The sequence below is a fragment of the Arachis ipaensis genome, chromosome B4, assembly GCF_059453495.1.
Source record: "Arachis ipaensis isolate K30076 ecotype BB chromosome B4, ASM5945349v1, whole genome shotgun sequence".
Classification (NCBI taxonomy): domain Eukaryota; kingdom Viridiplantae; phylum Streptophyta; class Magnoliopsida; order Fabales; family Fabaceae; genus Arachis; species Arachis ipaensis.
In genome coordinates, this window is record NC_142439.1 from 145653516 (window position 1) to 145681437 (window position 27922).

The window sequence follows — 27922 nt, forward strand, 5'->3', positions numbered from 1 at the left end:
AAAATTTGCTACTTAAAAACAAGTTAGCTTAGTTGCAATCTTTGATTTAGTTAAAGAATGAACTGTTACAAAAATTATATTTATCAACTTGTCATACAACTTGATAAAGATGAATGTAAAAAAAGACTTTAGTATATACACTTGTATAATTTGTGTATAATTTGATCAACTTGTAAACTAAATAAATCTCTGCAAAATATTATATATAGGGATTAAGGTATTTACTAATGTATGTCATATTTTGCATAGAATTAGTGATTAAAACTTAAAGAAAAAAGTAGTAAGATTTTTCATATGTGTAATCCTTTTATAAGAATTTCTATAATATTTAAGAGAGTATTATAGACTTCTCTATATATTGTGAGAGATTATAATTTTACCATTTTATCATATTAGTTTTACTATTATTTAAATTCTGATCAATTCTTTTCGTTCATAAATTTTAATTGCATTATTGTGTCCCTATTAATTCTGGTACTTAAAAAACATTAATTAAAAAAGAAGCTAAACGTGATACTCAATTACCGCTGCTCTATGTGCCCCGGTGGTTATAACTGCTACATCCAACAATTTGTTAATATATACAAGATGGTGAATTCCAACATCTTTAGCTGTAGATATAAAATAATAAAATTTATATACAGTATTAAGTTTTGACTTTTGTGAGAGTAGAAGAGTTCATAACAAATCTAATCTAATAATATTATATTTGCTAACAGCCCAAGCCCCAAGGCAGCCTGCTGTTAAATTTTCCCCTAATAACATAATAAATGAAATGAAAAATTTGGTTTAGCGGTTTTAAATGTCGTGGTGCATGTCCAAGTTAATTAATAAGTACTGTCTCTTATATGTTATTAAGAGTTAATTAATCACATCTATATGCATATATGCATGGTTGAAATGTCTATTTTTTAGTTTGGAGGGGTAGCAGTATTGTGAAAGAAAGGCCTGCCTTAAGTTCAATAATTATATCTATCGAATAAAATCTATGCATGATTATCAATTTACTTAACCTATTATTTGCCGCCTTCTTAATTTGTATAAATAGTTTTAAAGTAATTATTAATTAAATAGAATATAGCCGGCCATGAGGTATTGCAGGTTTGTTAATTAATAGTAGTTTACTTTAGCAATTATATCGTTTACATGTTGTTTACTTGTTCAATTTCCAAAAAAGTATACTTATGAATTATTGAGTCTACTTACTCAGTTGTTCTTAGATAGTTAATCAGCTTTGTTTCAATAAGAAAAACGCAGCGGTTACACTAAGCTAGCAGGTATGGGGAGGCCGAAGGAAGAACGTTATTGGAATCAAGTTACAAAAGAGGCAGACAGAACGTGGAAGTGCAAGCGGTGTGGACGTCAGTTTAGTGGTGGTGCTTCTCGAATTAAAGCTCATGTCGATCGGATCCCGGGGAAAGGTATCTCTATATGCTCTGCTTCACCGGATGATAATCATTTACAACCACAATCACAAGAAACTGCAAATCCAATGAATCCAAGGGAAGGTAATTCATAATACTGTGATAGTTTTATGAAATTGTTTGTGCTAAAAACTTAAGTTGATTCATTATGGATCTAAGCGATTGTATAATTATATATGCTTCTTCGTATACTTAAAGATACTACATCATAAATTAGTTGTTCTAAAAGTATAAATTGAAAAGAGGAGAAACATTAATGATTATTTCTGATCTATAAATAGTTATGTATCTATCTGTCATTGCTTTAATTTTGTTTTTACCAACTACTTGTGTTGAAGTATAAAAGTCTTGACTGGATCTTTTCCTGTCTCATCATGTTTTTGTACCAATTAAGTGGCCGCTGAAGATGATGATCATGAAATGGTTGATGCCTTCTTTGGAGGTTTAATGCCGCATTCAATTAATATTATTAGTCAACCCATCAACTTGCCTGGAGGTAAGCACCCTTTACTCCCATAAATTCAGCATTAACCAGATTTCTTGTTTGATAGATAGACATTTCAAATTTCAATCGATTAGAATATATTAACAATCGATTGAATTCAGAAAAAAAAAATTATTTACAACGCTTTCAATCGATTGAATTGGAATTCACATACACAACTAATCGATTGAATTTGACAAATCTATATTGTTTTGGTGAATCCAATCGATTGAGTAATAAAACCAATCAATTGTTTTGGTGAGACCTCAGGTTGTTTTCAAGCATTAATCGATTGGAGAGTATAAACAATCCACTTTTTATTCATAGTTCAATTGATTGGATCATATAACCAATTGATTGATTTATGCGAAAACCATGCTGCCTTATAATTTTCAATCGATTGTTTTGTGATAAACTGTAATCCAATCGATTGAGTTATAATTCAATCGATTGTTTTGAAATTCCAATCGATTGGTTTTCAAGGAAACACGATTTTATTATTGATCACGAACGTCACGAATCAAATATAAACTTTTAATCCATTGGAATGGCCAAAAGCTTTATTACGATCAATGGAAGATCTAATTTGTTATTGTTTTTGTTTTTAATTGTTAATAAACATAATAAATGATTGATAAAATAATAATTTATAAAATTAAAAACAGGTTTTATAATTAAAAAAAATATATGGGATTAATTTGTAATTAAAATTAGTTAAAGAACTATATAGCAATTGTTAAAAAATTTTTAAAAATATGTTTTATTATAGGACCATTTAATGATTCAAACGTTATGGGACCATCGAATCTTGTGCCCACTTAGTATTACGCTTGTTTTTATTTTTGAAAAAAGTAAAGCAATATCCTTTTAGATTTTACTTTTTAGTAATAGATTTTCAGGGAGCATTTAAAGTAAAAAAGAATTCATAATAACTAGTCTTCTTTGTAAGTCTTCGCCTTTGTCATTTTACGAGTCAACGGCAGATGAATGCGAAGACAATGTTTATCAGTGCACTCAATTCCCTGTTTAATTTTCCATTTCATGCGGGGCCACCTTTATTTACAACATAATATGATAACACCCAATGAGCTCGAATGGCATAGTCTTTTTATACTCGAGATTATAAATTCGAGATTTTCTATCTCTGATAAAAAAAAAAACATAATATAATAGCAACAATGAGCAAGCAAAAAAATCTGTGAACTTGTCAACTTTTCATCAAATAAATAAAATTATACTTATGAATTAAGGAGTCTACTTACTTACTTTGTTATTGTTACAGAGTTAAATAGGCTTGGTTGAAGAAGAAGAACGCAGTTCTCAGTATACGGAAAGAAGAACATTACTGGAATCAAGTTACAAAAGAGGCAGACGGTACGTGGAACGGTGGAAGTGCAAGCGGTGTGGACGTCAGTTTAGTGGTGGTGCTTCTCGAATTAAAGCTCATGTCGATCGGATCCGGGAAAAGGTATCTCTATATGCTCTGCTTCACCTCATCATAATCATTTACAACCACAACCACAACAAACTGAAAATCCAATGAATCCAGGGGAAGGTAATTTATAATACTGTGATAGTTTTATGAAATTATTTGTGCTCAAAACTTAAGTTGATTCATCATGGATTTAAGCCAATACGTAGAAGTAAATCAATAATTATATGTTTCTCCCAACACTCAAACATACCATCATATCAGTTGTTCCAAAAATTTAAACTGAAAAGTGGAGAAACATTAATGATTATTTCTGATCTATAAATAGTTATATATCTATCGGTCATTTCTTTTTACCCAACTAAGTATAGAAAGTCTTGACTGGATCTTTTCCTGCATCATGTTTGTACCAATTAAGTGGCCGGCTGCTGAAGATGATGATCATGGAATGGTTGATGCCTCTTTTGGAGGTTTAATGGACCATTCAATTAATATTACTGAACCCATGAACTTAGACGAGAGGTAAGCACCCCTTGCTCCCGGAATTCATCATTGCTTTGGATAACCAGATTTCTGTTTCTTCCACGATATTTTGAGAGATCTAATAAATTATATGATTTCCTTTGTCGATCTCAAAAGTAGGGATTTGAATCCTCTAAAGTTTGAATTTCACTTTAAAGAGTAAAGTATGATCTCTTACTATTTATTTTATAGGTGGGACTAAGAATAAATATGAAAGAGAAACTAATCAAGGGTAAAAGATCACACTTTACTCTCTAAAGTAAAATTCAAACTTTAGAGAATCTAAATCCCAAAATAGTACATCTATATTACTATATTAGTTAAGTTCGTTTTAAATTCTAGCGATGGTTATCATCCTGAGCAAAAAAAAAATCCACTTAAATTCTCAAGCATAAAGAAGAAAGGGAGACGGTATGTATAAATCTAGGTTTAGAAAGTGATGATAATTGGTGTGAAATTTTATTACAAAGTTTTGACTGATAAATTAACCTTAGCACAATAATTATAGAGATATGGTTTAATCTTAATTTCACCATAATTTGATTGGTAAATTAAATTTTGTGCAATATAAAATGAAAAAGTTTAAAGATTAACAAATTTAAATTCTTTTAGCCTGTATTTTTAGTTAATAGATCAATACCTTTAACTTAGCAGTCAGCAGTCTAACACTGTTTTTTTTCTAACATTTTTAAATATTGTTAGGTATGTGCAAGTCAAAAAAACAAAAATACTAGTTATTATAAATGCTAAAAATAAGATAAATTTTGGTTATTTTTGGTTAATTATTTTTTGTTATCAAACATTTCTGATGTATTTGAGTATAAATACATATATTGTTTAACTAATTTTTAATGGAAAATGCCAGTTGTACAATACTAATCGGCCTTTAATCAGCCTTTAATCAGATTTAAATAATATTTAATTATTTTTTTAGTGTAACATGTTCCTATTTTGTAGATACATATCTATAATTAGATTTTAATTTAAATTTAAATTTTAAAACTCACCTACTTCATTGGTAGTTACGGTAACTTTGCTTTACTTTCGTAACTTCACGTAATAGATACAGTTTTTTAAATTCCTTATTCTACGGGACATTCACACGCATTAGTGAATCCCAAACCAAAAAGAACGCTACCAGCTGAATTCTCCATCTCGTCTTCATTGGTGAAGACCATCACCACCTTCCAGTTGAAGGACTCTCTCATTTTGCATTGGTGAAAGGTATCATTATTTTCCACACATGTGTTTATGTATTTTGTTAAGAAATATCATATTCAACATTTTTAATTATATTTTAATTTAAACATAAAAATACTCTGCTGATTTAATTGGAATAAGGTTGATCTTATTTAATTTTATTAATAAAGTTGTTGCAAATAAAGTACTATCTACGTAAGTAGTTTGAGCAAAGAAGCAAAAAAAATCTGGAGTTTAAGAGAGAAGATGTAGTTGATATGGTCATAAAAATTCTGTTGTTATTTATCAATTATAACACATGATAGTATGATATTTTATTCAAAATATTTTTAAAACACATCCAAAATCAGGCTAACTTTAAATATTTAAATTTAAACGTTAATAATACAATTAATCTTTTGATTTTTTATTCGATCAAATGAATATAATATTTATTATTTAAATTATCAGTTAAATTTTTTTCCATACTTATTAGTTTTCAAAATTATTATAATCAACAATTAATTTAAAATTGTGTTGTTATTTTTCGATTATAACACATCTGATAGTACGATATTTTATACAAAATATTTTTAAAACACATCTAAAATCAGTCAACTTTAATAATACAATATAAATGTTAATAATACAATTATGAATGGTCGAATATAATTATATACATAAACTAAAATATTTTCAATTGTAGTTTCTTTTTCAATTGTAACACATCTAAAATATTAAGTTATAAAAAAATATTTTTAAAACACATCCAAAATCATAAATCTAAAATTTAAATTTAAACATTAAAAAACAATTGTAACACATCTAAAATTATGAAGTTATACAGAAAATATTTTTGAAACACATCCAAAATCATAAATCTAAAATCTAAATTTAAACATTAAAAAATAATTGTAACACATCTAAAATTATGAAGTTATACAGAAAGTATTTTTAAAACACATCCAAAATCATAAATCTAAAATTTAAATTTAAACATTAAAAAGACAGCGTTGTAAATGAGCGCCGAAAAGGAGGAAGGCAGCGTTGAGGATGAGCGCGGAAGGCGCGGAAGAGGAAGGTGGCACGGATGAATGACAGCGGAGGATGACTTCTCGATGTGCACCTCTGAGTTTTCCATGTGTGCCTCTGGATTTTCGACATGGCGCAAACGTGACTTCTCTGCTTCTTTGAGTGTTTTGTACGAATTTAATTAATAATTTGATAGTTTAAGGTTTATTTTATAATTTTAAAATCAAAATTTTGAATTTTGAATAATTTGATTTTTAGATATGTATTTAAATTATAATATATTAATAATTAAATATATTAAATCTCAAACAGAAATTTAAAATTTAAATTTTAAATTTCAGTTTTTTTAGATTGTATTTTGAATGTGTATTTAATTTTAAAAAGACAGTAAATCTATTTATAATTTTTAGTTGTGTTTGTTTTAATTTTTTTTTAATTATTGTAATAAAAGGCTGAATGTTGTACTATTTTAAAAGGATACCTAGTTGAACCGATTTTTAATATATATTTTGTATTTTAATTTGTATATTTTATATTCGTGACTATTTTAGTATACACGTAGTATTATTCGTTAAAAATAATAAATTATATTGACCTTGCAGCATTGTTCTTTTTTATTTTTATATAAAATTCACCTTGAATTAGATTTTCATATTTTATATAGTTTTTATAGTAATATTATAGGACTAACAGAATTTAATTTGTTTGTACAGCAGTAAATTATAATATTTAAAAGTATTAACTAAAAATATGATACTAATTACTAGATTAAAGATATTAACTGCATAGTCACCAAAAAAAGATATTAACTGCATTAAAAATACTTACTAATATAAATTAAAATGAGGAACATATGCCACTTGAGCTAAGGCTCATTGACAAATTTTATATGCGTTTAAATTTTGAACTTTATGTAATAGGGTCGGCAGCCGTGGCCCAAAGCAACAATGATGATTTTGTAAGTGATGAGATTAACAAGTTACATGAATTGCTGATAACCCTTGAAGAAAACGACGTTAAGGGAGAGCTAGAGTGGCTCAAATCTCAGGGCAAGCAGAGCAAGAAACAAGTTGATGATTTGTTGAATGAACTGCAAGAATTGAGAAACAAAAGTTGGTGATTGTTTGAATCTTGTGATGGCAGCAACTCATAAGTTCAGTGAAAACTATCCACACGATCTTGGACAAATACAGCAATCAAATGCACAACTGAGCGAGCTTAAGCGGAGAAAGCCTGTGGTTTTGTCAAATGAAGTTGTTGGTGAAGATTTCGAGAGAAATGTGGAGAAGATGTGGGAGCTTGTTAGAGATGAGAAAGTGTTGATGATTGGGATACATGGAATGGGAGGGGTGGGTAAAACATGTCTTGCAACTCATTTGGAAACTCAAATCAAAAGGGAAGGAACCTTCAACCACGTCATTTGGGTCACCGTATCTCGTGAGTATACCATTTCAAAGCTTCAAGAAGACATCGCTGAAGCAATAGGTGTAAAGCTTGGTAGAGATCAGAGAACAAGAGCAGCACATTTGTCATCTGCTTTATCAGAGAAAGGAAAATGGGTGTTTATTTTAGATGATGTCTGGAAATTTATTGATCTGCAAAAGGTGGGAATCCCTCGTTGTGGCTCTAAACTGATTCTAACAAGTCGGCTGAAACATGTGCTTCGACAGATGGATTGCCCCACACTTAATATAATAACAATGCATCCTCTCTCTTGCAGTGAAGGTTTGGAGTTATTTCTTGTAGGACTTGGTGAAGATCGCAAAACTCATATATTAAAGATTGCAGAGTCTATTGCACGGGAATGTGGTGGTTTACCACTTGCAATCAATGTAATGGCCAGAACCATGAAAGACATTGAAGACATTCATCAGTGGAGACATGCGTTGAATAAACTTAGACAGAAGATGGAAGAAGAGGTATTTCAAGTATTAAAACTAAGCTATGATAGCTTAAGACATAAATCCATGCAAAATAGTTTCTTGCTTTGTGCATTATACTCTGAAATCCACAGAGATGATAAAATGATAATGATGCTGGTTGATAGTGGAGCTATAAATGGAAGGAGGAGCTTGGGAGAAATTTTTTGTGAAGGGCATACCATATTCAATGAACTTGAAGACCATTCGTTATTATTGCCTCATTCTAAGATTCTGAGGATGAAGAATTCAATGAGAAATATGGCATGTCGTATACTGAATGAATCTCAGAGGTGCATAGTGAGATATGATCAAAGATTATTTGGAGGAATACCTCACTTGCTGGAATGGAGTGCTGATTTGGACATAGTTTCTTTGGATACAAACAGGATTGAACAAATCCCAGCGGGTATATCACCAAATTGTCCAAGGTTATCCACCTTGATTCTCAGTAACAATCACATCATTAGCATTCCAGAATGCTTTTTCACACACATGAAATCTCTAGCAATACTTGACCTATCTCAAAATCGCAGTTTAACCTCACTACCGGATTCGCTGTCTGACTTGTCTTGTCTTGTTTCTCTAGTGCTCCACGGATGTAAAGCTTTGAAAAAGGTGCCTCCATTGGGAAGGCTTCAAAAATTGTCAAGGTTGGTAATTTCAGGCACTTCAGTTGAGGTGGTTCCAGGCTTGGAAATGCTAACAAACTTAACATGGCTTGATCTCTCTTACAATAAAAAATTGAGGTTGAAAGCAGGGAGCGTACTACGTGATTTGACCAATTTGCAATGTCTCAATCTCTTCGACTCTGCTCTGTTAAACGTGGAATTAGAGGATGTACAAGGGATGATCTCACTCGAATATTTTGTGGCCGGCTTTGATGATAGCAAAAGCTATAACAATTATGTGGCAAGCATATGGAACAGAGGTTCTACACCCAAATGTTATCTTCTCTATTTGGGTGATATCTCTGATTCTGAATGGATTTTGAAAGCTTACGATGTTATTGATCCAAGTGATGACAACAACCAATTTCTACATTTATCAGATTGCAAAGACTTGGCTCATTTGCTGCCAAAAGATATTACCAAGCTCTCCATTGATTTTAATACGTGTTGGAAAAGCTTATGTGATGCTCTGTCAAATAATGCTTCTTCTTCTTTGATGAACATCGAAGTTGAGGGTTGCACGAAAATGAAGAGCTTGTTTTGTTTATTTGGTAGATGTTCCTTTTGCAGTAATCTCAACAACCTTCAATCCTTGCAACTTGATGATTTGGAGAGCTTGACGGTCATTTGTAAAGAAGATGTTCCAGTTACTAATACAATAACACAGCCTCTCAAATCAAATTCCATCTTCTCTCATCTCATGCGCTTAAATATCTCATATTGCCATGGGATAACAACGTTGGTAACAGCAGCGTTATTGCCCCAACTTCAAAACCTGCAGACATTAAGTGCAGTGAGATGTTATTCATTGAAAGAAATATTTGATGAGCGTGTTTCCACCATTTCGCTCCCCAACCTAACCACACTCGAGTTGTGTCACTTGCCAGAGTTAGAGATTCTATGCAAAGGAACTATAATCTCTACATATTTGCCGAAATTGGAGATCGATGAGTGTCCTAAGTTTAAAAATCACCATCACTTTCAAGTCTCATCATCATAGTTCCTTTTTATTTAAATAATCTTGTTTTCTTCTATGGGTGTAATAATTTCAGACCTCTTCGCCATATATATATATATATATATATGGTCTTTTTTCATATTTTGATTTATATCTCAGTGTTTAGTAGAAAATAAATTCTCTCAATTTGTTAAAAAAAATGGAGAGAGTTATGTGTGATCTATAATTCTTTATTGTTCTTTCTCTCATATTTTTTCTTAGTCTCATTTATAAAATTAACGGTGAGAACACATTTTACTTCTTCAATTGTAAAAAAAAAATTGAGAGAATCTATTTCCATGTTTAGTATATAGAGATTCATTTACATTAGTTGCACGTTAATTTTCTAAAAAAACAGTAATATAATTATTAATTTCTTTGATACTGAATTATGATCATATAAATTTATTTTATCAGAAGATTTAGTTTTTATACATTAGTGTAATTTTAGTGTATTATATATATATATATATATATAATAACTATCTTTTATACTCAAAATTTAAATAGCTAACACAGAAATAAATGTGTCTAATTAGATGATAATATAATCATTTTATACATTTTTAAGGTATTAAAATAATCTATTTATAAAAAATATATAAGTTGACAAGTCTTCGTTAAGTCTTCCCCTTTGCCATTTTGTCATTGATGTATCATATTCATGTATGTCCTTTTTTTTTCTCATTTTAATTTTCCTTTTATATAATCATCTAATTTTTCCATTTCACGGGGACCATCTTGTTAATTACTACTAGCATAAATAATACCACGGATAATAAATAAGTCTAAACTCGGGTTTTGCGATGATAAAAGCTAAATATGATAAGATAGTTTTAAATGCTTTATTTTATCTTAATATGTTAGTTAACGCAATTTAGTTAAGCTATTTTGAAGTTGCCAAATTAGCACATAAGTGACCTTTTATTTTACACCCAAAATGGTGATGGTGATGGTTCTGAGTTTAGAATGATTTTAGAGTTGAGTTTTGGAGGAAGAGAGACGGCTGCATGTGTGCCTGTGAGGTGAGAGATGTGATTAAAAAGCTAATTGGCTAAGTCTAGAGTGATGAATTCGATGTCATGTCATCTATTTCGTTAACAGAAATGGAAACAATTGAAGTCTAGTTATTTTTATCAGATTTTAAAATATTTTAGAGATTATTTTATCAATGACATATTTTAGAGTTATTTTTGTTAGCACTAAAATATTCCTAGTACCAATTTGGCTGATTTAGTAATTTACTCATCATATATATATATATATATCGTTGAAAATCATATCAACAGTAGCAATGTCTTTTTGATACATATGATACTCGTGCTTTTAAATTCATAGAAATTATTGAATTGTAAATTTTTTGTTTAATTATAATGTTTTGGAGTGTGAATAACCGAATATCACTACTAAAATGTTTCCTTGAAATAAAAGTTGTAGTTATCGAATCTGTAAGCTCCTTAATATGTTTGCTAGAACACTACGTACTCTATACTACTGCACTTGTATTATTTTAAGCTTCATACATCGACTTTTTGTGAGTTCTACACAAATTATGAAGGTCAAAATCATAAGTATAAGAGAGAACAATATTAATACGAAAACACGAGATTCAAACAAATTAAATCAAAAAGCAAGAAATTTAATTACAGAAATACAAACATTTGAATACAATCAATTTCCATTGAGAGGAAGCTACAATTCCAATCTCTACTAAACCTTGGAGCTATACACTATCCCAACGCCTATAATTATCGACAAATACCAGAGGTTCCGAATATTCATCACAACATTATTAATTAAAAAAGAAGCTAAACGTGATACTCAATTATAACTGAGATCTACATCTAATAATTTGTTACTATATACAAGATGGTGAATTTTAACCTCTTTAGCTGTAGATATAAAATAATAAAATTTATATTCATATACAGTCGACAGTATTAAGTTTTGACGTTTGTGAGAGTAGAAGAGTTCATAACAAATCTAATCTAATAATATTATATTTGCTAGCAGCCCAAGCCCCAAGGCAGCCTGCTGTTAAATGTTTCCCTAATAACATAATAAATGAAAAGAATAATGCTAGGTATCCAAATCTAAATAAGTTGATCTAATATAATAAAAATCGGTTATATTATTATTATTCTAAATTTTATTGTTTTATTTTGTTAGATTTGGTTTAAAAATATTTGGTAACAAAAAAAAAATATCCTTAAAAAGATTTAGATGCGTAGCATTACTCAAATAAAAAATTTGGTTTAACAATTTTAAATGTTGTAGTGCATATCCAACCTAATTAATAAGTATTGTCTCTTATAAGTTATTAAGAGTTAATTGATCATATCTATATACATATATCCATGGTTGAAATATCCATTGTCTAGTCTGGAGGGGTAGTAGCTAGCATTGTGAAAGAAAGGCCAGCCTTAAGTTCAATAATAATATCTAGCGAACAAAATCTATGCATGATTATCAATTTACTTATTAATTTATTTTTTGCCGTCTTCTTAATTTGTATAAATGTTTATTTCATTTGAGCAGATTATATTATTAATAGAGATGCTTGCAAAGCATGAAAATAAAAATAATGACATACAAATTTAAAATTTGAAGAATATACTTTCATCATCACCTATAAAATAAAAATTTTAATAAATTTGGTATATGCATGCAATATCAAGTATCAGAACTCTAAAGTCTAAGGTACAATATCATAATGAATAACGCGGTTGCATTGTGAACTACAAATCCAATGAATCCACCAGGGGAAGGTAATTTATAATACTGTGATAGTTTCTTGAAATTATTTTAAGTTGATTCATCATGGATTTAAGCGATTGAATACTTTATATATGTTTCTTCGTACACTCAAAGATACTACATTATGAATTAATTAGTTGTTCCAAAAGTATAAATTGAAAAGAGGAGAAACATTAATGATTATTTCTGATCTATAAATAGTTATGTATCTATTTGTCATTGCTTTAGTTTTGTTTTTACCAACTACTTGTGTTGAAGTATAAAAGTCTTGACTGGATCTTTTCCTGTCTCATCATGTTTGTACCAATTAAGTGGCAGCTGAAGATGATGACCATGAAATAGTTGATGCCTTCTTTGGAGGTTTAATGCAGCATTCAATTAATATTATTAGTCAACCCATCAACTTGCTGGGAGGTAAGCACCCCTTGCTCCCATGAATTCAGCATTGCGTTGCATAAACAGATTTCTGTTTCTTCCACCATAATTTGAGAAATCTAATAAAATATATTATTTCTTTTGGAGATCTCAAAAGTGTGTATATCTATGTAACTATATATTAGTTAAATTCCAGTTAAATTCTCAAGCATAAACAACAAAGGGAGATGGTATGTATAAATCTAGATTTAGAAAGTGAAGTGAAATTTTATTAGAAAGTTTTGATCGATAAATTAAACTTGGCACAATAATTACATATTTGGTTTTGATGATTTCAGCGGCTAAAAGAAGCGGGGGTTGAATCTTAGCCCCCTTTTTGCTTGCTAACACTTGCTGGACTTTGAAGAGACTTTTCTGTTTTTAGTTCGTCCCTAGCCACGAGACTTTTTCATTTTGTCTCGTCACTTGGCACGAGACATTTTTTGTTTTTACTCCTGTGCAGTAGAAAACATAAATGGAGTAGGAGAGAAGAAAGATTACACCCAGATATATCCTGGTTCAGCTGCTAAGTGCAGTGCAGCCTACATCCAGTCTCCATCACAACAATGATGGAATTTCACTATAATCAATCTGATTACAAACTGTAAAGTGCTAACCCAACTTACAAGGGGATTCCTACAGAATCATGAAACACAACATAGATGAACAAAGGAACTCTAAGACATATATGGCTTTTTCTTTTAATTTTGCACTCTCTGCCTTTTTCCGCTCTATGGCTTTTTCATACAAACCTCACTGTTTGCCTTTTTTCATGAGACTCAAGACATGACAAAATTAAACAGAAAAATACTAAACAGAATACATTGAAGGAGAAGAAAATCTGTAAACTTAGGTAGCTCTGAGAATCCCGTGCCTTGCACTCTCAATACTTACTTCTAACTCATTGCTTCAACCAGTGGCTGTTCCCCCTTTTTATAGAAGAGAGAAGCCTCCACACTTGAAGCCAAAAACCCAAGCCAACTTCTTCTTCCTTCAAGAAACCGGTTTGGCCACACAGAGAGAGAAGAGATAACCATGCAAAACCCAACATGCAATTACCTCTAGTTCTTTCTTGATCATCATCCTTCATCAATCCGAGCTCTCCATCCTTGGCTTGCTCTCCAAGATGGATTTCTGGCCCTTGATGCTTCATGATGATAATGACTTCATCTGCTTTAATCTCTGCCTCAACCATCACTTCGCCACTCTAGCTACTTCCTGTGGTGCTTGAGCAGAATCAAAGATAAGCCATGCTTCAAGAATCTCCCTGGCTGGCCGTGATCTTCTTCTTCCTTTTTGAGCATGAAGAAGCCAAGATTACCTCACCAAATCTATCCAAAATTGGTGACAATCTCAGCCACAGCTCATTTTTTATTTTAGTATGTTTTCTTGCCATCATTGTGATGGTCTTTAGGCTTGCTTTCTCTTCCTTTCGGTAGCTCATTTTTGCTTCCATAGCTGCCAATATTTTCTGTGTAATAACCGAAGAGAGAAAGAAGTGAGAGAGAAGAAAGAATCTGAAGAAAAGCAATTCAAAGTGGTTAAACTAATTAATTGAAAATAGCTTGCTTTTGCTTCCCTTAGTTGGCGTGTAGCAATGATGCCCTTAGTCAAATCAATCTTCTCTCACTTGCTTATATTCCCAATGTTTAAATTAGCTTTGAAATCCTTTCAGGAAGTGTAATGGAATCCGTTGGAAGCATTTGAGGATTTGTTTTTCTTTGCTTCATGGATTCGGACAAAGCATGAGGAACTCTCATGGAATTGGGCTTGGTTGCAATAATTAATAAGTTTCTTGGCCCAAAAATAACATTTGCTTTCCTGATAAAATTTTGGAACGGATCAAGCATAGGAAAACATTCATCAAAATTAAATATGGGCTTGGTTGCAATAACATTGAGCTTGGCCCATTAATACAACAATTCAGCCACATAATAGGAAACATGTAGCAAGGCTGATTGTTGGTTTTAGTTTGGGCTAGCAACATATTTATTTTCCGGCCCAATTAAAAAAACTGCATCACAAAATTATTAATTAACATATGTTAAATGAAAATCAAATTAATAATTTTGTAATTAAATATTTCAATAATGTTTGTTCATCATCAAAATTAAATTAGAGTTTTCCAAACTCATCAATCTCCCCCTTGATGACAAACATTATTAAAATTGAAATAGAAAGAAATTTAAAAAAAAATTGAGTATGAGTACTCCCTTTGAAGATTGAATTTCTCCCCCTTTCTAAATGTCACATGGCTCGCCCTTGATGTATGCTTATTTTACCAAGGGAAGCACTAACCTGTAACATTTTAATCAAGCTTCAAGAACAATGTTATTTAGCATGGTAGATGATACTAAATGCTTGATTTATGAGCAGTTTTAATTGATAATCAAAACTCATTTGATATCATAAACTGATTTACTGCTCAAACTATACAACAAAACAAAGTGGTTCAAAAATTTCAAATATTTTCCAGTCAATATATCAGAGCTATATTATTCATTTAAGAAAAATATTTTTGAATCACATATGATCACATCAAAACATGGCAACTGTTAGATATCACAATTTAAAGGAACTGCCAAAAATAAATGTTCAAACCAACATGTTTACCAAGATGAATAAGAATATTCCTATTTCAATACAAGCATGTTTATCAAGATAAATCAACAATCAGGCATTCATATGATCAATACAAACATATTGTCAAACATCATCATAAACCAAATGCCAAGTGTATTTCCAACAGTAGTAACCATAGTAAGACAAATGCAATAACAACATGCATTCTTTAAACAAGAGAGATAATGAATTTTCAATTTGAAAATTTCATCCCCTGTTTCTTTAGTTTCAATTTCAATTTTGGAAACTAAATTTTCTCCCCCTTTTGGCATCAAGGGGCACCTGCACAAAATATGAACAACATAACAAAGTATCCATAATAAAGTAACAAGAGAGTAGCAAAGTATCATAGAGCAGTGAGTATCAAGTCATGCTCCTACAAAAAACAGATTGAGCCTAATGGAGCCAATATCAAATAAAGTAAAGAAACAGTCATTAATCATCAGAAAGATTGATCTCTGAACCGGAATCATCATCATAATCCCCTGTTCCCATGTCATCATCAAAGCTTTTAATCATGAAACTAACTCTTTCGTGACATTTTTTTCAAGCCCTTTCCTATTCATATTCCAATTTCCGGGCAGCCTTGTGAGATTTACGCATTAGCTTGGCCATGTTGCGAAACTCTTTGAGAACTTCCCGGATTGATTGAGTGACATCTGAGGGTTCAGGACGGCTCTCTAGATCGCTGAGAGATGGTTCAGAGGGAACAGACTGCTTGCCTTTCTTGCCCGAAACTCCTCCTCCTTTAATCATGGAAATCTTGTTCTCAACAGATTCATTAGACAAATCAAACTTAAAGTACTCAAATATACATGTGAGAAACATGCCATATGGAAGATTATCCTTTTTAGTACTCTTTACTGCTTCCCACATATGACGTATCATAATATAAGCAAATGAAATTGGGGTAGAAGTAATGAGAGCAAATAGGATAATAGAATCAAAAACTGTTACTCTATGGTGAGAACCACTTTGAGGAGTGAGGATATGAGTGATGATACGGTGCAATAGAGAGTTCTCCGGGCCGAGTACTTTGTGAGTTGGGATTAATCCATCTAGTCCAGAAAGGTTTGCACAGATGTATTGCAAGACAGCTTGTTGTGTGACTCCTACTTGATCATCCCATTTATCAATCATGTAAACTTTTGGTCCTTCATCTTCATACCCAAGAGCAGCACCTACAGTTTCAGGATTGAGAGTGATGTAAACACGCTTGACGTAAGAATGGATTGAGCCATCAATCAAACACATATTTGCATAGAATTCCTGGACCAGCCCCGGGTAAACCAGTTTCTGAATATGAACCAGAGGGGTCCATTTCAGAGCATCAAACAGAGAAGAAAAATTGATTCCTTTGGTGGCCAGATTTTCAAGATTCACCAAGTAAGAGGGGCAGAGATGTCGTTTCAGCAAGACCTTTTTGTGAAATTAATAGAATGCACATGAGTAGAACCTAGAGGGATCAAAATAGGAATGAGGTTTGTGAAACTTGTTCTTGAATTCGAGTGACTCCAAATTCGCGGGTTCATTAGTATCATGCAACACAAAGCTTTTCTGCCTCTTTTGAAAGCTCCTTGCATGTGGGGTGGATCTTTTCGGTGATGATTGAGGAGGTGAGGTATGTGACTCGTCTTCTTCCTCTTCAACACTTGGTTCCTTGGCCTTTCCAGATTTGCCTCTCCCTGACGTTTTCTTGGCAACAACCTTACGGCGCATGGTTTTGGTCCTTTTGGATGGAGTGGAATGAGTAGAAGAGGAGGTAGAATGGAGATGGATATGTGTATGGGTTGGAGGTGATGAAAAAGGTGGATTTTTTTGAATGGGGGTTCGGTTACTTCTCCTAGGTGTAGTTTTCTTTTTCATGGTAGGAGAAATGAAGAGGTTGAATATGAAGAGGTGAGGGCCGAAAGAGAATGAGGGTGGAGGGAGGTTAGTGGTGCAATAAATGAGGATTGGAGAGAGATGATGGAGAGGTTAATGACCATAATGGCGCGGTTATTAACCAAATGGGAGTTTCAAAAAGTGATAAAGAGGGGGTTTTCCTTGAATCAAGGGATTAGTTGGAAGGAAAAGATATGATTTGACAACATACTTCTTCCAACAAGATTTGAAAAGACAAATCAAGGGATTTTGTGATTTTATTTTTTAAAGAAAGAATAACTAACTAAACTGTCATGGTGGGGTCAGGAATTATTAGGTGGGGCCCATGAAAATTTAAATCTGCGTTGCCTCCCCCTTGATCATAGCTCCTCCATCAAGCTTGCATTTTTATCTCGTCCAAACCTACGAGACAAAACTGAACAGAGTTAAAAAATTCACAAATTTTCAATGAAACTTAAATCAAACATTCCCAAACTTTTTCTCAAGGTGCAGAATCTGTCTTCACAGAGAGGTTTTGTAAAAATATCAGTAATTTGGTCTTCAGATTTTATAAATTGAATATCAATAGTTCCCTTTTGTACATGTTCTCTAATGAAATGATATTTAATTTCAATGTGCTTTGTTCTTGAGTGCAAAACAGGATTTTTAGAAATGTTTATAGCACTCATATTATCACAAAATAAGGGTATACTATTGATTTTTAATTTGTAATCTTCTAATTGTGTTTTTAACCAAATTAATTGAATGCAACATGCAGATGCGGAAATGTATTCTGCTTCAGCTGTGGATAAAGCCACTGTGGCTTGCTTTTTGCTTGACCACATATTGAGTGAGCTTCCAAGGAAGCAACACATGCCGGATGTGCTTTGTCTATCCACTCTATCTCCCGCAAAATCTGCATCACAAAACCCTACTGCACAAAAGTCATCAGATTTAGGATACCATAATCCATAATCACAAGTTCCCTTAATATATCTAATGATGCGCTTAACAGCCATGAGATGGGATTCTTTTGGGTGAGATTGAAACCTTGAACATACACCCACACTTTGGACAATGTCCGGTCTAGAGGAGGTAAGGTACATGAGTGAACCTATCATTCCCCTATACCTTGTTTTATCCACATCTTGACCATCATCATCCTTTTCAAGTTTTGTGTTGGGATGCATTGGAGTCCCCATTGATTTGGAAATTTCTAGGCCAAACTTTTTGATAAGCTCTTTTGCATACTTCCCTTGGTAAATAAAAGTACCACTAGGAGTTTGTTTAATTTGGAGGCCAAGAAAGAAAGTAAGCTCTCCCATTAAACTCATTTCAAACTCACTAGTCATGAGTTTTCCAAACTCTTCACATAAGGAAATGTTGGCCGATCCAAATACAATATCATCAACATAAACTTGAACAAGGAGTATGTCATCAATAGATGCTTTAATAAACAAATTAGTGTCGGTGGTACCCCTTTGAAATTGATTTTCCAACAAGAAGGCACTAAGCCTTTTATACCAAGCTCTTGGAGCTTGTCTAAGACCATAAAGAGCCTTAGTTAATTTGAAAACATGATTTGGAAACTCTTTTTGTTCAAAACCGGGAGGTTGTGCCACATACACTTCTCTATCAATAAAGCCATTAAGGAAAGCACACTTAACATCCATTTGAAACATTTTGAAACCTTTATGGGCGGCATAGGCAAGAAGCAATCTAATTGCTTTCATTCTAGCTACCGGAGCAAAAGACTCATCAAAATCTATACCCTCTTCTTGATCGTAACCTTGGGCCACTAATCTAGCCTTGTTATGAACAACTTGTCCATCCTCACCAAGCTTATTTTTAAATACCCACTTAGTACCCGTTACCTTCTTACCATCCGGATAAGGTACTAATGTCCAAACCTCATTCTTGTCAAATTGAGCTAGCTCTTCTTGCATGGCCTTAACCCATGATGGATCCTCAAGAGCTTGTTTGACATTGTTGGGCTCTATTTGTGACAAGAGAGCAAGATTGCTAGGTTCGGCTTTCCTTTTGGTGGATGATCTTGTTGTTACACCATGAGAGGGATCACCAATGATGAAGTCATGAGGATAACCCCTCATAGACTTCCATTCTCTAGGTTTTCGGACAGGTGTTGAGCTTTGATGATCTTCTGGTGGTCTCACTGTTTCAGTTGCTCGTGCCTGCTCAGGAGCCAAAATGGAAATGTCTCCTCCAATCTGACGAGACAAAACCGGGCTGACAAATTCTTCACTTTGCACAGGTTTGGAATTTTCTTTATTTGTTCCAGCCTCTTCACAATCTGAATCAATATCCTTCACAATACTGGAAATTAAGTTAGAATCACAAAAAGTAACATGTATGGATTCCTCTATGGTTCTATGCTCTTTGAGATAAACTCTATAGGCCTTGCTTGTGGTGGAATATCCAACAAACATTCCTTCATAGGATTTTGGATCAAACTTTCCAAGATTTTCTTTATTATTAAGTACAAAACATTTGCATCCAAAAACATGAAAGTACTTAAGATTTGGAGGGGTTCCTTTCTATAGTTCATAAGGGGTTTTCTTTAACCCTTTTCTAATGATAGTTCTATTTAAAATATAACATGCTGTGTTCACAGCTTCAGCCCACAAAAATTTAGGAATCTCATTCTCACATAGCATAGCCCTAGTCATCTCTTGAAGACTTCTATTTCTTCTTTCAACCACCCCATTTTGTTGGGGGGTTCTAGGACACGAAAAATTATGAGAAATTCCTAAGTCATCACAGAATTTTTCAAAATTTTGATTTTCAAATTCCCTTCCATGATCACTTCTCAAATGGGCAATTTTCAAATCCTTTTCATTTTGAATTTTCTTGCAAAGAGTGAAAAAGGCTTGAAAAGCATCATTCTTATGAGTAAGGAAAAGTACCCAACCAAATCTAGAGTAATTATCTACCACCACAAGACCATAGAATTTACCTCCTAAACTTTGAGTTCTAGTAGGACCAAAAAGATCAATATGTAACATTTCTAATGGCCTTTTGGTTGAGATTTCATCTTTTGATTTAAAAGATGATTTTACTTGTTTGCCTAATTGGCAAGCATCACAAGTAAGATCCTTTTCAAACTTAATATTTGGAATTCTTCTAACCAAATTCTTTTTGACTAGCTTAGAAATTTGGTACATGCTAGCATGACCCAACTTTCTATGCCAAAGCCATTTTTCAGATTCAAGAGATGTAAAGCATGTTACATTTTGTTCCTTTAATTCCTCAAGAGTTAATCCATACACATTGTTACACCTTTTGGCTTCAAATAAAATATCCCCAGTTTTCAACCAAACAAACAAACTTCTTAAAAATAACTTCAAAACCCAAATCACACAATTGACTAACACTAAGTAAATTATGTTTCAAACCATGTACAAGGAGAACATCATTTATACAAGAAGAAAAATTTTTACCAACTTTCCCAACAGCCAAAATTTTTCCTTTTGCATCATCACCAAAAGTGACAAGTCCTCCATCATATTCATCAAGCTTTATGAAGAAGGTTGTCTTTCCGGTCATATGCTTAGAGCATCCGCTGTCCATATACCACATATTTTCTTTCCGTTTGGATGCTAGGCACACCTACAAAACAAGCTTAAGTGACCTCAGGTATCCAAATTTTCTTGGATCCTTTCACGTTAAACCATCTCTTATGTCCTAAGCCATTGTAATAAAAAACAACTTTACAAACTTTATCACCAATCATTCTTTCACCAAAGAAACATTGAATGGGAAAGTGTCCATTTCGTTTGCATACCCTACAAAATCTTGGAGTTGCTGTTTTGTTAAAGTAGGTGGGGTCTTGATACCTTGTATCATTTGAATATGAAGCAATGTTTTCAAAATGAGATTTTTCAGATTTATAAAACCCCAACCCAGCCTTATCATAAAGAGGTTTTTGACTAGCCAGAATTTGATTCATATTTTCAGAACTTTGGGTGAACTGGGCTAGGTCTTCTTTAAGTCTTTTAACCTCTTTAAGCAACTCTTCATTTTGCTTAAAACAATCCACATATGCAAGAACGGAATGATTACTTTCACAGCTCTTAATTTGGGCTCTTAACTGCTTATTTTTTTTAATAAGATCACAAGCAGTTTCGACCTCTCTCACTTTCTCTTTAAGAAAACTGTTTTCAGCTTTAAGAATGGTGATTTGTTGTTCAAGTTCTTGATTTTCCAACAGAAAGCATCTTATTTTTTCAGAAAGGTGGTCTATCATAAGATGAAGATCCTCAGTGTTAGGGTTATGAAAGACTACCTGATCTATGTGATCTGCCATGAGACATGGTTGTGACTTGGTCTCGGTTTCTTCATCATCATCATCTGAATCATTCTCCAAATCTTCCCATGAGGTCATCAGTCCCTTCTTCTTTCCTCTTTTCGGCTTTTCCTCCTTCTTTAACTTGGGACAATCAGATTTGAAGTGCCCCATTTCCTTGCAATTGTAACAGGTTACTTTGTTAAGGTCTTTCTTCATCTTCCTTGAGCTGCTGCCTTTGCCTTTGAGCTTCACCATTTTCCTGAATTTTTTTGCAAACAACACAAACTCATTTTCAGAAGAGTTATCACTGGATTCATCATCCAGAGGGTTAGTTACAGAAGAAAACGCTATTCCTTTCTTTTTTGGATCTTTTTTCAAATAGGTGTTTTCAAAAGCAAGAAGATTTCCTCTCAAATCATCAACTGTCATGGATTCTAAGCTATCGCTCTCAGAAATAATTAAAGCTTTTGTTTCCCACTCTTTTGTAAGACATCTCAACACTCTTCTCACTAGCACAGATTCTGAATGTGTAATTCCCAGAGCATCTAAGCCAACAATGATGGAGTTGAACCGTTCGAACAGTTCATCAATGGACTCTCCTTCCTTCATTGCAAACATTTCATATTCTCTGTTCAACATGTCTGTCCAAGTTTTCTTAACAATGGTGGTTCCTTCATGAGTGATTTGTAGCTTGTCCCAAATTTCCTTTGCCGTTGTGTATCGTGAAACTCGTCGGTACTCCTCAAAGCTGATAGCACAGTTGAGCAGGTTTACTGCCTTGGCATTTAACTCTATTTTCTTCCTATCTTTTTTGGTCCATCTTGCTTCTGGTTTGAGAGAGACTACTCCTTCAGCACTTGTGGTAGTTGGAAATTGAGGCCCTTCCAGGATAATCTTCCAAAGTCTGTAATCCACTGCTTGTACAAATATCTTCATCCTCTCCTTCCAATAGGTATAATTTTTCCCATTGAAAAGCGGAGGTCTGTTGCTTGATTGACCTTCAGTCAGATTATAGGACACCACATTTACACCACTGTTCTCTGCCATGAGGATCTTTACTCCAAGATGCAAAGCTTGATCTCTTTGAGACCAAGCTTTGATACCAATTGATGGTTTCAGTGGCTAAGAGAAGGGGGGTTGAATCTTAGCCCCCTTTTTGCTTGCTAACACTTGCTGGACTTTGAGGAGACTTTTCTGTTGTTAGCTCATCCCTAGCCACGAGACTTTTTCATTTTGTCTCGTCACTTGGCACGAGACATTTTTGGTTTTTGCTCCTGTGCAGTAGAAAACAGAAATGGAGTAGGAGAGAAGAAAGATTACACCCAGATATATCCTGGTTCAGCTGCTAAGTGCAGTGCAGCCTACATCCAGTCTCCATCACAACAATGATGAAATTTCACTATAATCAATCTGATTACAAACTGTAAAGTGCTAACCCAACTTACAAGGGGATTCCCACAGAATCATGAAACACAACATAGATGAACAAAGGAACTCTAAGACATCTATGGCTTTTTCTTTTAATTTTGCACTCTTTGCCTTTTTCCGCTCTATGGCATTTTCATACAAACCTCACTGTTTGCCTTTTTCCATGAGACTCAAGACATGACAAAATTAAACAGAAAAATACTAAACAGAATACATTGAAGGAGAAGAAAATCTGTAAGCTTAGGTAGCTCTGAGAATCATGTGCCTTGCACTCTCAATGCTTACTTCTAACTCCTTGCTTCAACCAGTGGCTGTTCCCCCTTTTTATAGAAGAGAGAAGCCTCCACACTTGAAGCCAAAAACTCAAGCCAACTTCTTCTTCCTTCAAGAAACCGGTTCGGCCACACAGAGAGAGAAGAGATAACCATGCAAAACCCAACATGCAATTACCTCTAGTTCTTTCTTGATCATCATCCTTCATCAATCCGAGCTCTCCATCCTTGGCTTGCTCTCCAAGATGGATTTTTGGCCCTTGATGCTTCATGATGATAATGACTTCATCTGCTTTAATCTCTGCCTCAACCATCACTTCGCCACTCTAGCTACTTCCTGTGGTGATTGAGCAGAATCAAAGACAAGCCATGCTTCAAGAATCTCCCTGGCTGGCTGTGATCTTCTTCTTCCTTTTTGAGCATGAAGAAGCCAAGATTACCTCACCAAATCTATCCAAAATTGGTGACAATCTCAGCCACAACTCATTTTTTATTTTAGTATGTTTTCTTGCCATCATTGTGATGGTCTTTAGGCTTGCTATCTCTTCCTTTCGGTAGCTCATTTATGCTTCCATGGCTGCCAATATTTTCTGTGTAATAACCGAAGAGAGAAAGAAGTGAGAGAGAAGAAAGAATCTGAAGAAAAGCAATTCAAAGTGGTTAAACTAATTAATTGAAAATAGCTTGCTTTTGCTTCCCTTAGTTGGCGTGTAGCCCGTTGGAAGCATTTGAGGATTTGTTTTTCTTTGCTTCATGGATTCGGACAAAGCATGAGGAACTCTCATGGAATTGGGCTTGGTTGCAATAATCAATAAGTTTCTTGGCCCAAAAATAACATTTGCTTTCCTGATAAAATTTTGGAACGGATTAAGCATAGGAAAACATTCATCAAAATTAAATATGGGCTTGGTTGCAATAACATTGAGCTTGGCCCATTAATACAACAATTCAGCCACATAATAGGAAACATGTAACAAGGCTGATTGTTGGTTTTAATTTGGGCTAGCAACATATTTATTTTCCGGCCCAATTAAAAAAACTGCATCACAAAATTATTAATTAACATATGTTAAATGAAAATCAAATTAATAATTTTGTAATTAAATATTTCAATAATGTTTGTTCATCATCAAAATTAAATTAGAGTTTTTCAAACTCATCAGGTTTAATCTTAATCTCATCATAATTTGATTAGTAAATCATATTTAGTAGAATATAATAGTTAGAATTCAATGACGTAAATTCTAAGTAAGTTTAGTATGGGTGAATAGACTTTTATAGTTTTATTTGTTTATGTTTTATTTTTATACAAATTTCACCTTGAATTAGAAGTTTATATTTTATAAATTTTTAATGAGAGTTTGAAATTTGAACTTTACGTAATAGGATCGGCAGCGGTGACCCAAAGCAACAGTTAAATGAATTGTTGCATGATTTAACTCTTGAAGAAGACGACATTAAGGGAGAGTTAGAGTGGCTCAAGTCTGAGGGCAAGCAGAGCGAAAGACGAGTTGATGATTGGTTGAATAAACTGCAACAATTGAGAAACAAAGTTGGTGATTGCTTGAATCTTGCTATGGGAGCAGTTCATTATTTCAATGAAAACCATCCACACTATCTCACACAAATACAACAATTAACTGCACAAGTGATCAAGCTTAAGAAAGAAAAGCCTGTGGTGTTGTCAAATGAATTTGTTGGTGAAGATTTCGAGAGAAATGTTAAGAGCATGCAGAAACTTGTTGGAGACGAGGAAGTCTTTATGATTGGGATACATGGAATGGGAGGGGTGGGTAAAACATGTCTTGCAACTTATATGGAAACTCAAATCATAAGGAAAGGAACTTTCAACTGCGTTATTTGGGTCACGGTGTCTCGTGAATACAGCATTTCAAAGCTTCAAGAAGACATTGCCAGAAGAATTGGTGCAAAGCTTAATGGAGATGATGATGAGAGAACAAGAGCAGCACATTTGTCATCCGCATTATCAGAGAAAGGAAAATGGGTGCTTATTTTGGATGATGTTTGGAAATTTATTGACCTGAAAAAGGTGGGAATCCCTCGTTGTAGAATCAATGGTTCTAAATTGATTATAACAAGTCGGTTAAAACATGTGCTTCGACAAATGGATTGCCCCACAAGTAATATAATAACAATCTATCCTCTCTCTTGTTTTGATTATTCAACTGAAGGTTTAGACTTGTTTCTTTTAAGACTTGGTGAAGATTACAAAACACCTGCAACCTTATCTCCTAGAATATTGGAGATTGCAAGGAATATTGCATGGGAATGCGGTGGTTTACCGCTTGCAATCAGTGTAATGGCTAGAACCATGAAAGGCGTTGATAACATTCACCAGTGGAGACATGCGATGAATAAACTTAAGAGAGGGGAGATGGTGGGAGAGATGGAAGAAGAGGTATTTCAAGTATTAAAAGCGAGCTATGATAACTTAACACATAAATCCATGCAAAATAGTTTCTTGCAATGTGCATTATACTCTGAGTTCTGGAAGGATGACAAAATAATAATGAATCTGGTTGACAGTGGAGCCATAAATGGGAGGAGCAGATTAGACGCAATTTTCGATGAAGGCCATACTATATTCAATGAACTTGAAGACCATTCATTATTGCTTCGTTTTGGGGATATGCAGAATTCAGTAAGAAATATGGCATGTTATATATTGAAAGAATCTGAGAGGTTGATAGTTAGATGTGGTAAAGAATTGACAGGAATACCTCACCTGCAGGAGTGGACTGCTGATTTGGAGTTAGTTTCTTTGGATAGAAACATGATAAAAGAAATCCCAGCGGGTATATCACCCAACTGTCCAAGATTATCCACCTTGATTCTGAGTAGTAATTGCATCAGTAGCATCCCAGAATGCTTCTTCACACACATGAAATCTCTAGCAATACTTGACCTATCTCATAATCGCAGGTTAACCTCTCTGCCGGATTCCCTGTCGGACTTGACTTGTCTTGTTTCTCTACTGCTTCATGAATGTTACGCTCTGGCAAAGGTGCCTCCATTGGGAAGGCTTCAAAAATTGTCAAGGTTGGTAATTTCACAGACTAAAGTTGAGGTAGTTTTAGGCTTGGAAATGCTGACAAACTTGAGATGGCTGGATCTATCTTTCAATAAAAAGTTGAGGTTGGAATCAGGGAGGGTGCTGCGTGGTCTGACCAATTTGCAATATCTGAATCTCTTCGACGCAACTCTGCTAAATGTTGAAATAGAGGATGTACAAGGGCTGACCACACTTGAATATTTTCTGGGTGGCTTTAATGACTGCAAAAGCTGTCACAATTTTGTTGCAGGTATATGGAGCACAGGTTCTGCTTCTGCACTCAAATCTTATCTTCTCTATTTGGGTAGTCTCGATAACTCTCGATGGATTTTTGAATCTTATCATCGTATTGGTCCAGGTGGTAACGACCACCAAATTTTACATTTATTAGATGGCGAAGAATCCCCTCATTTGCTGCCAAAAGATCTTACCAAAATCTCTATTGAATGTAATCCGCGTTGGAAAAGTTTATGTGATGCTCTGTCAAATATTACTCCTTCTTCTTTGGAGAACATTCAAATTGAGAGATGCACAGAAATGAAGAGCGTGCTTTGTTCATTTGGTAATTGTTCCTTTTGCAGTAATCTCAAGAACCTTCAATCCTTGCAGCTTTACCATTTGGAGAGCTTAACAGTCATTTGTAAAGATGTTACTGCTACTGATACAACAACACAATCTCTCAAACCAAATGCCGTCTTCTCTCAACTCAGGAACTTGGAGATCTTCAATTGCAATGAGATAGAAACGTTGGTAACAGCAGGGTTATTGCCCCAACTTCAAAACCTGCAGACATTAATTGTAGAGAGTTGTGAATCATTGAGAGAAATATTTGCAGCAGGTAGCAGTGATGCTGATAGTGATGATGCTGCTTCCACCGTCATTACACTCCCCAACTTAACCTCACTCGACTTGTGTAACTTGCCAATGTTAGAGACTGTGTGCAAAGGAATTATAATCTCTGAATCATTCCCGAAATTGGACATCCTTCTGTGTCCCAAGTTAGAAAGTCGGTCTCCATTTGAAGTCTCATCGTCATCATTTACTTCTTCCACATGACTTTCTTTTGGGCTCTGGTAAGGTCTCTACTATGGTTCAGAGGTAACATAATGATTTCTATATTCAGCTTGTAATGGAATAACTTCTGCAGGGCTGCGTCACTGAAAGTGGGCCGAACGACATTTTGGGTTTGACTTATTTGCCTTTGGGCTTGCAGCTTTTGTTTTTCCTTATCATGTGTTCTATTGAATAAGGTGTAGCCCTGTGTGAAATTTGTGTCCAACATCAACATGTGTGTTAGGTTGTGAACATTTTCAATTTAGTGGTTTCCAATAATTGACACATCTATATAATGTTCCATAGGGGATTTTGAGTGTTTGGTGTTCTAATAAATCTAGTCCATTTAAATTTTTGATAACAAATTTAAATATTCAAATCAAGGTAACAATACTAATTTAATACCCAATATTAAAAAAAAAACTATATTTAACAAATTTAGTTTAAATATTCAATACAAGATAACAATTAACA

The 27922-nt window shown here is 33.7% G+C and overlaps 2 protein-coding genes across 6 annotated transcripts; both read left to right on the forward strand.

Annotated features, from left to right (window-relative positions):
- Positions 1-1170: 1170 nt before the first annotated feature.
- Positions 1171-27813, forward strand: LOC107635539 (disease resistance protein RFL1-like). 2 transcript variants are annotated; one of them, XM_088485391.1, is made up of 4 exons: positions 1171-1508; positions 1819-1920; positions 6994-7051; positions 24737-27813. In XM_088485391.1, exon 4 carries the CDS (start codon positions 24899-24901, stop codon positions 27449-27451), a length of 2553 nt encoding a protein of 850 aa, XP_088341517.1. In that variant the 5' UTR covers positions 1171-1508; positions 1819-1920; positions 6994-7051; positions 24737-24898; the 3' UTR covers positions 27452-27813. The 2 variants fall into 2 exon arrangements, with proteins under 2 accessions (XP_088341517.1, XP_088341518.1); XM_088485392.1 differs by lacking the exons at positions 1171-1508; positions 1819-1920; positions 6994-7051 and adding an exon at positions 12730-12831 and having other exon boundaries at positions 24709-26660; positions 26977-27813.
- LOC148569543 (putative disease resistance protein At4g27220) lies at positions 1492-9775 on the forward strand. Of its 4 annotated transcripts, XM_088485394.1 has the most exons (5): positions 1492-1508; positions 1819-1920; positions 3191-3463; positions 3759-5086; positions 6994-9775. In XM_088485394.1, the coding sequence occupies exon 5, from the start codon at positions 7210-7212 to the stop codon at positions 9661-9663; it is 2454 nt and encodes an 817-aa protein (XP_088341520.1). In that variant the 5' UTR covers positions 1492-1508; positions 1819-1920; positions 3191-3463; positions 3759-5086; positions 6994-7209; the 3' UTR covers positions 9664-9775. The 4 variants fall into 4 exon arrangements, with proteins under 4 accessions (XP_088341520.1, XP_088341519.1, XP_088341521.1 ...); XM_088485393.1 differs by lacking the exons at positions 1492-1508; positions 1819-1920 and having other exon boundaries at positions 2997-3463; XM_088485395.1 differs by lacking the exons at positions 1492-1508; positions 1819-1920 and having other exon boundaries at positions 3028-3463; positions 3759-3862.
- Positions 27814-27922: the final 109 nt, after the last annotated feature.

What these genes read in the sequence shown, in the direction of transcription:
- LOC148569543 (XM_088485394.1), top strand. Translation starts at nt 7,210, where the DNA reads ATGGCAGCAACTCATAAGTTCAGTGAAAACTATCCACACGATCTTGGA.
- LOC107635539 (XM_088485391.1), top strand. Translation starts at nt 24,899, where the DNA reads ATGGGAGCAGTTCATTATTTCAATGAAAACCATCCACACTATCTCACA.